The sequence below is a fragment of the Rosa rugosa genome, chromosome 1 (assembly GCF_958449725.1).
Source record: "Rosa rugosa chromosome 1, drRosRugo1.1, whole genome shotgun sequence".
Taxonomy (NCBI): domain Eukaryota; kingdom Viridiplantae; phylum Streptophyta; class Magnoliopsida; order Rosales; family Rosaceae; genus Rosa; species Rosa rugosa.
In genome coordinates, this window is record NC_084820.1 from 41384653 (window position 1) to 41393954 (window position 9302).

Here is a 9302-nt window from a genome sequence, read left to right on the forward strand (position 1 = left end):
GCATATCAAGTTGCTTTATCAAGTAAAACTAGACTCTCCTTGTAATATTCAAGACATGTGTACCCTGGATCTGTATAAATTCCAAGATGCTCATTTGTGTTTTTCTTCGGATCATGAAGAACAATCTCTCCCTTCTTTCCATTATAAGTTTCTAAAAGAAACTCACCATTCTTCCTAGACCCCAAAACCCTTGTTACCCGATAGTTCGGGGTGAGAAAATCAATGGTGAATTGCTTTGTCCATGACTCCACCACCCCATACTCTCTCATAACCCATACATCGCAACACTGATGTATACTATCATAGTGTTGCACGGCAAGGGACTTGCCAATAACTGAAATGATCATTTTTGGCGCCTCAGAAGCCAGGTCCTTTGGCAGTTTAATCTCATGAAAAACCTCTTCACACACATCAAATCCCAAAACAACATCGCCAAAAGCTTCTCCTTTCTTAGAATACCCTATGAAATGGATAAACCCATTAACAAAAACCTGAGACCACATTGTTCGAGCAATCTCATACTTGGGAGAAGCTACAGTAATGCTTTTCCAAGACCCTGAATTGAGTGAGTAGAGCTCAACTTTAGGGCTAGCTCTGTTGTGACCTTCATACACCAGCTGCACTATCTTGTAATCATCTCTCTTAGTATCAAACCCAAACCCATAAACTGTATAGTATTGACTATTGAGAGTGTGGGATATGAGGTTTAGGAATAGTGATGGACTTTCGAATTGAGGGGTTCCATAGGATGAAGGTATTGGTCTCGGTCAGGTAATCGTCTGAGAGGAGGATTATTGCACGAACCCACAATTAGGAAACACTCATTGAAGCTCTTAGCTGGAAGTTGTGGTTTTGAGTACTCTTAGAAGGTGTGGTTGTCTAAATGTAGAGAATACTGCTCTACATTGGGCTCTCTGGGGAAATGCCTGAGAAGGAGCAAAGGGCCATCTCTGGTGATTCTGTTTGAAGTGAGTTTGAGGTGATTTTTGATGAAGGTATTTTGTTTAATAAGGGTGTTCCAAGATTTGCAAACAGAGGTGAACTGAAGGAGAGACTTGATGGGTAGCCATAGAAGAATTTGGATTATCAGTTCTTCAGGAAGGTAGTCTGATGAGAATTCCATACTCATCTGTGTTCTATTTCTCTAGGCTATTTCTTGCGCTTCTGAATCTAAACCCTTTGGGAGGCTTATACTATTGAAGATCCATGTAAGATTGGTCTAAGGCATCAACTTCTTGCCTCCTAAGATTGTAGCGTAGCTGGTGGGAAAGGAGTAGCCATTTCAAACTTGGCATACTAATATTCAAAAGAGTTTTTTTATTGGAACCTCCAAATTTACTCACTTGACCTCTATGCTTTTTACACCTCTTATCAAATTTTCAAATACTAAATTTACTCATTAAACCTCACTAAACTTCCTCAAATAACCTCACTCATATAATTTGCAAACAAATTATTATCTTTAAAATAAAAAATTTAGTCATTTCAATGATTTAATCACTCTATAAATCTTAACTAAATATACATTTCTTAATCAAACTTGAGTTTCAAAAATTAATGTCTAATCAATAAGAAAATACCATGAACTATTATGTTTTTTTTTTTTAATTTTTTTTTCTATTTTAGCTGTGCAAACAAAAAAAATGAAGAAATCATTTGTTTTTATTCTCAAAAAAAAAAATCATTCGTTTTTTAATGTTTATTTTTTTCTGTCTTTTTTGTACCACATGATTAATTATTTAAATATTTTTAGTTTTTTTTTTTTTTTTTTTTTTGCAAATATAATGGATTGACTTAGATTTAGGTCATAAATCATAAGAGGATTTATTTTGTTTTCCCTCACCAATATGCGTTCAACATATATATCATACATTTTTATGTCACATGATTTTAATCATATTTTTAATTCTTATTAAATATATATATGAATGCTTTAATGAGTATGTAGTGAAATTGGAAAATGAAAATAGATAAGGAAAATAATAAGGAATACAATCTAATATTATTGAATTGGAAAGTCTACATAAAATAAATATAATACTTTTTTGGTATAATTATTGTCCTTAATAGTCATTTTATAGTAGGTTATATATGTCATTTAATAATTCATAATAGAGTGAGGTCAAGTGAGCAGATTTGGAGGTCCCAATAGAAACTCTCTATTCAAAAGTTATCGAGTGGTTGACTTTCAAATAGCCAAGGCAAATTGCAAAAAAGCAGTCTACTCATGAACTATCTAGGAAGTTTCCTTTGATTTTTCAAGAAGTTGGACAGACCTTTCCCATCTTGACCAAGACGCAAACTTCACTTACCTAAGACAACTTGATGTTTAGACTAAAGATTTTAGAACCCAGCAGGAGTTTCTTTTCCTTTTTAAAATATGTTCTGGTAAAGCTAGAATTATAGTGTGATAATGAGTAGTTTTATGTTGTATTTCTGTCAAATTACTTGACATAAACGAACTATTCAATAATCATGTCATGTTCAAGCCGACCTACAAGCATATCTTAAAAACCAAAAACTCAAGACCAGAATCATTATTTAATATTGAAATTAGACCACATGATCATGCAACAAAACCTGCCTTGTAGGTGGTGAACTTTGCCTTATATCTTGAGAACGAAGCATTTGAGAAACATTCCCATGAACCAGTCCCAAGAAGGTGTACCTCAGCTACTCTGCTCGGAAGAGGTGCTCCTTCTTCAAAAATTCTTATTACCTTATTGTTGGCGTGAGTCATACTTACCTTATTTATGTAGATATTCTGTGATATCTGTAGTATTATTTGATTTACTACTTACCTTAGAAATAGTACTTGTCTTATTAGGCACAATTGTAATAAATAATTCCTTCTTGTAAGGTGAATTAAATATAGAATTATTCAGTCAAAATTGTCTCTTGTTTTTTGTTATATTTTGACTTGGTATCAGAGCAGAGATCTGATCCTGGACTCTGACTCATTGTTCTTTGATCATTGACCCTTGTTCTTTGTGCTTGGATTTGTTCCTTGTCCTTTGATCCTTTCATCACAGTTGCCTTCTTATACTTCGAAGAACTTTGTTGTTTTTCCTTCCGCTGCGTATTCACCATGGCTAAAGATCAAGACTTTTCGACCGTGATCAAGCAAGATGGAGATGGTGAGACGTCTCATGGTTCCAACCAAATTTCTGTCTCCATTAAAGATGATTCAACTGGAAGTTATGGAGGTGTCAAGCTCAATGCATGGCTCTAATTACCGAACCTGGAAGAAGATGATGGAGGCTCACCTCTGTGGAATCGATATGGTGGGCTATGTTGATGGTTCAATTACTGAACCACCATTTGCAGCATACAATTATTCAAAATGGAAGACTGCAAATGGCTCGGTAACCTCTATTCTTTACAAATCCATGACTAAAGATGTTTCACAGATGATTATGGGATGTAATACAGCTGAAGAAATCTGGGAAATCCTTAAGGAGATCAACTTTAACGGAACAGATTTTGCCGAGGTTTATGAGTTGAGCACTCAAGCCTCCCGTATGACACAAGATGGAAAACCAGTTGCCATGTATTTTGCAAAACTAAAGGGGATTTGGCAAGAAATTGATCAGATGCATCCATGTCTCATGAAGTGCCTGGATGATGTCAAGATTTATAAGGAGGAGCAGGATCTCATGAGAGTTCATGTTTTTTTGGCTAGCCTAGATCCAATATTTGAGAATGCAAGGAGCGAATTACTTCGCCAGACTACCACACCAACCTTGCAGCAAACCTTTGCTTATATTCGCAAAGATGAGACCTAGAGGGCTGGAACTAGAGCAGTTACTTAAGTTGCAGGCCTTGCAATACAATCAAAGCCATCCAATCCCTCAAGTAATCCGTCACTCTTAGGTAATCGGCCTCCTTCTTCTATGCGTCCCTCTCCTCAAGGTCCTCCTCCCTGGTTCTCCTCAAATCTGACTTGTAACTACAGCAAGAATCCAGGCCACATCAAAGCAAATTGTTACAGGTTGGTTGGTTTTCCAGCAGGCTACTTTGATAGGCCCCGACCTCGATCAGGACAACAAGCCCAAGGGAAAAGCTGTTGTTCATCTTGTTCAAGACCAAGATTATTATGTGGTGACAGAACCAGATCACACCAACTTGGCTGGTAAGGATACCGCATCAGTAAGTCGCGGTGGTAATGGTAAGTGTTAGCGAAACTAAATCTTCTCCTGAAATCAAGCCATGATTCTTCTCCATTGAATTACTTGTTAGCTGTTTTGATACGGTTACAATTAGCTGTAAATATAGTTTAATTCTTGTATTGTAACGACAGCAATTCACTGCTATATATGTGTATCTTTGTAAACAGCAATATACAGAAAATCAGTTTCTACATGGTATCAGCAGTTTAGGTTCCTCTTACCTTCTTGTTCTTGATCTTCCGTTCCTGTCTTTCTCCTCCCATGGCTAACACAAACTCATCCTCCACTCCCTCTCCAAACACTGCTCACTTCATCAAACTTACTGAAACCAACTACTTGGTTTGGCTTCCTCAACTCAAACCATACCTTCATGCACTACACCAAAAACCTTAACACACAATACTTTTTGCACAACGAAAAAAAAAAAAGTGTTGTGTGATGAAGGAAAGTAAATCAGACAACATGTTTACTAAACTTACGATGTATAAGGTGGTTAAAATTCTGAAGTTTTTATCTAGAAAGTCATTGCACAACGGTTACAAGAATAATCTGTTGTGTGAATCAAAAAAAAATTGCGGCAAATTTCCCTCCTAGATGGAGTCAAATTTGGCTCCAAATTGTACCCTAGATGTCACTAAATTGTACAACAGTTTAGTTATTTGTGTTGTAAGAGTATACTTGCAAATCATCATACAATGGTTTTTAATATGCCGTTGTGCAAGTGAGTGGCAAAATTTGGAGAAGTCTCCAAAATGACATTCATTCTCTATCCCCCCAAAATGAGCAAATTTGGCTTCAATGGTTTATCATGCTTGCGAGTTCCTACAACGTAATAAACTATTTCTATTGTGTGATTGAGAAATGCCTAGCCTCAGCGCCAAAATTGAAATTTTGATTGCACAGGCGAGAAATTTCCATCTTTGTTCCCTCAGCTTTGCTACACTTCAGACAACATATAGAACTCTATATGTTGTCTGAGTAATTAAAAAAAAAAAATTAATGTGTGGTGCCTTATACAACTCGAGGGCACCATTACACACACTTCCGTTTTTCAAGTCTAAGAGCAAAACCCCGAGCCTTTCTTCACTTCGAGTAAAATTCCGAGCCTTCCATCTCTCAATCCCACTTTTGCCTTGAGTTTTCAGCTAAAAAACTTCCAGACTTCCCCTCTCTCTCATTTCACTTCCCTCTCTGCGATTCTCTGAGTTGCAACCCCTAACCCTCTCTTTTCTTCAATTTCTGATTTTCAAACTTCAAAGAGGTGTGTAATTCTCCTTTCTCCACTATCTCGACTTGAGATTAGGGTTCTTCATACTGAAAAAAAAAAAAAAAAAAAAAAAAAGAGGTTCTTCGATCTGCTAGTTCTGGGTATTGGGAAGAAGAAGTTCATCAAGGAATGTGAAGGCTGGGTCTTCGAAACCTCCAATAGATCTCACGGTTGTCGCTTCTGTCCGGTAAACACCTCTCCATCTTCCTCTCTTTCTATTTATGTGACTCGAGTAATTCTAGGACTAAGGTCGTGAAGTTACAGTTACAATAGGGAGCTTTGGATAATTGATTTATGTTGCTTTGATTCAATTATAGGGTTGAGGCTTCTGGGTAAGTGTTAAGGCTTTAAGTGGAGTCGATTAATTAGTGTTTGATTGATAGATTTATATGGTTTAGTTATTTGGCTATTAGCTAGTCGCGACCATGTCTCCAATTTCCATTTATTTTCAATGGTTTCTGGGGCTACATTGATGGTTCCACCCCTACGCCTGAACCCACCATCATGTCCACACCTTCTGATACTCAACCAACTACTCCAATTCCTAATCCAGCCTTTGCCAAATGGTTTCAACAAGATCAACTCATTGTCAGTACCCTCACCACCACTTTAACCGAAAAATATTGCCCAACTTACCATTGGTTTTGAAACATCCACAGCCATATGGGACTGCCTTGTCCGTCATTTCTCCCAAAGATCTATGGCTAGTGCTGCTAACCTTAAGATGCAGCTTCTCGATCTTCATAAAGGCAATCAATCAGTTGATGAATATCTCCTCCAAGCCAAATCTAATGCGGATTCTTTGACTTCCATCAACAAGCCTGTTCCGGATGAGGATTTGGTCCTTGCCACTCTCCATGGACTCGGCCCTGATTATCTCATGCTTAGGACTGCACTCACTCAGAACCCACCTCTCCCAGACTTCACTGAGCTTCGTGCTCGGATTCTCTCTTTTGAATCCCAGCAATCTGGCTCCTCTGCCTCTCCTCCTGCCACTGCTCTCTTTAATCACAGCCAAGCTTCTACCACCCGTCGTGATCCTCGTCCTAATCCAGGTCGTCCCAACACAGGTCGCTTCAAGCGCGGTCGCTCTTTCCCACAACACTCACAGCAGCAGCCTGTGCCGCAATCACCACAGCCTCCCTTTCACCCGCAACAGTAGTATATGCCTCCCATTGGGCACAGCGCAAGCATGAGCAAGAGATCGATATTCAGATTCAACACTAGAACGAGCAATGGTAGGCTGCTTCTTGGAGCACCAAGAGAGTAAATTGGAACCAAGATAAACAAGATAACCGGATGTGGAACGACGGGAGGCAGGATAGCCGGCCCAGTCCGCGTCAGAATAAGCAGAGAGATAAACTGGTTGTCGTTGAGGTGCAAAAAATAAACCATGACCAAGAGTGCCTTTGACATAGCAAAGAGTGCGCTTCACAACAACCAAGTGAGTGGCACGGGGCTGACTCAGGAACTGAGAAATGAAATTAACCGCAAAGGCAATATCTGGACGAGTAATCGTGAGGTACTGTAATGAGCCCACTAGTGTCCGAAATTTTGTGGGGTTGTCAAGAAAGGCACCATCAGGAGCAGTAAGGTCATGTTTGGCTGACATGGGTGTACTCACCGGTTGGCTGAAAAGCATATCATGCTTAGCAAGAAGATCATGAACATATTTCACCTGATTGATGTGCAGCCCATGAGAGGATGTGTGAACTTGCAGACGGAGAAAATAGTGTAGAGGCCCTAAATCTTTTATATCAAAACCGCTACCAAGAGCATCAATGAAACTTTGGAGAAGTTGATCATTGCTGCCTGTAACTACAATATGGTCAACATACAACAAGAAGTGGATAGTGTGATGGCCATGATGGAAGATGAACAATGATGAATCTGCCAAACTTTGGAGAAACCCAACAGACAACAAAAAGGAGGTCATTCTTTGGAACCAAGCTCTAGGAGCCTGTTTAAGACCGTAAATGGCCTTATTAAGCTTGCAGACATGTGATGGCCGAGACTGATCTATAAAACCAGGGGGTTGGGTCATGTAAACATCCTCAGTAAGAAAACCATGGAGAAATGCGTTTTTGACATCTAATTGGCGCAGAGACCAACCACAGGACACATCAAGACTAATAACAGTATGGATGGTAGCAGGTTTAATCACAGGGCTGAAAGTTTCTTCAAAATCTATACCTTGTTGTTGATGGAATCCCTTGGCCACTAGACGTGCTTTGAAACGTTCCACTGAGCCATCTGGATTGCACTTCACTCGAAAGACCCATTTACAGCCAACTGTGTGCTTGTTCGGAGAGAATGGAACTAGAGACCAAGTGTTGTTCTTCAAGAGGGCATTAATTTCTTCAGTCATGGCAGCACGCCACTCTTTCTTCTTTGAGGCCTGAGAGTAATAGGCTGGTTCAACTGAGTCAACCAGTGTAAGAAGAGCTCGAGGGATGTGATACCTGACTCGGTCCTTGAGGATAACTCAGCGTTTCTGCCCTATCTTATTCCTTCCTCGGGACACCCAATGGTCACCTAAACGAGAAACTGCTGGTTGACTCAGTTGAACCAACCTGTTACTCTCAGGCCTCAAAGAAGAAAGAATGATGTGCTACCATGATTGAAGAAATTAATGCCCTCTTGAAGAACAACACTTGGTCTCTAGTTCCATTCTCTCCGAACAAGCACACAGTTGGCTGTAAATGGGTCTTTCGAGTGAAGTACAATCCAGATGGCTCAGTAGAACGTTTCAAAGCACGTCTAGTGGCCAAGGGATTCCATCAACAGCAAGGTATAGATTTTCAAGAAACTTTCAGCCCTGTGATTAAACCTGCTACCATCCGTACTGTTATTAGTCTTGCTGTGTCCCGTGGTTAGTCTCTGCGCCAATTAGATGTCAAAAACGCATTTCTCCATGGTTTTCTTACTGAGGATGTCTACATGACCCAATCTGTTGGTTTTATAGATCAGTCTCGGCCATCACATGTCTGCAAGCTTAATAAGGCCATTTACGGTCTTAAACAGGCTCCTAGAGCTTGGTTCCAAAGAATGACCTCCTTTTTGTTGTCTGTTGGGTTTCTCCAAAGTTTGGCATATTCATCATTGTTCATCTTCCATCATGGCCATCACACTATCCACTTCTTGTTGTATGTTGACGATATTGTAGTTACATGCAGCAATAATCAACTTCTCCAAAGTTTCATTGATGCTCTTGGTCGCGGTTTTGATATAAAAGATTTAGGGCCTCTACACTATTTTCTCGGTCTGCAGGTTCACACATCCTCTCATGGGCTGCACATCAATCAGGTGAAATATGCTCATGATCTTTTTGCTAAGCACTGCTCAGCCAGCCGGTGAGTACACCCATGTCAGCCAAACATGACCTTACTGCTCCTGATGGTGCCTTTCTTGACAACCCCACAGAATTTCGGACACTAGTGGGCTCATCACAGTACCTCACGATTACTCGTCCGGATATTACCTTTGCGGTTAATTCTATTTCTCAGTTCATGAGTCAGCCCCATGTTACTCACTTGGTTGCTGTGAAGCGCATTCTTCGCTATGTCAAAGGCACTCTTGGTCATGGTTTATTTTTTGCACCTCAACGACAACCAGTTCATCTCTCTGCTTATTCTGACGTGAACTGGACCGGCTGTCCTACCTCCCGTCGTTCCACATCCGGTTATCTTGTTTATCTTGGTTCCAATTTACTCTCTTGGTGCTCCAAGAAGCAGCCTACCATTGCTCGTTCCAGTGCTGAATCTGAATATCGATCTCTTGCTCATGCTTGCGCTAAAACAACTTGGTTGGCCTACCTGTTATACGAACTCGGTGCACGCATCCAGTTTCCCATTTTCCTACACTAA

General features: G+C 39.9%; 1 protein-coding gene and 1 pseudogene across 1 annotated transcript; one reads left to right on the forward strand and one right to left on the reverse strand.

Moving 5' to 3' along the window:
• Nucleotides 1-1141, reverse strand: LOC133737619 (F-box/kelch-repeat protein At3g23880-like; annotated as a pseudogene).
• A 7660-nt stretch (nucleotides 1142-8801) lies between these two features.
• Nucleotides 8802-9302, forward strand: LOC133728192 (uncharacterized mitochondrial protein AtMg00810-like). The gene has a single exon (XM_062155605.1). The coding sequence runs from the start codon at nucleotides 8802-8804 to the stop codon at nucleotides 9300-9302; it is 501 nt and encodes a 166-aa protein (XP_062011589.1).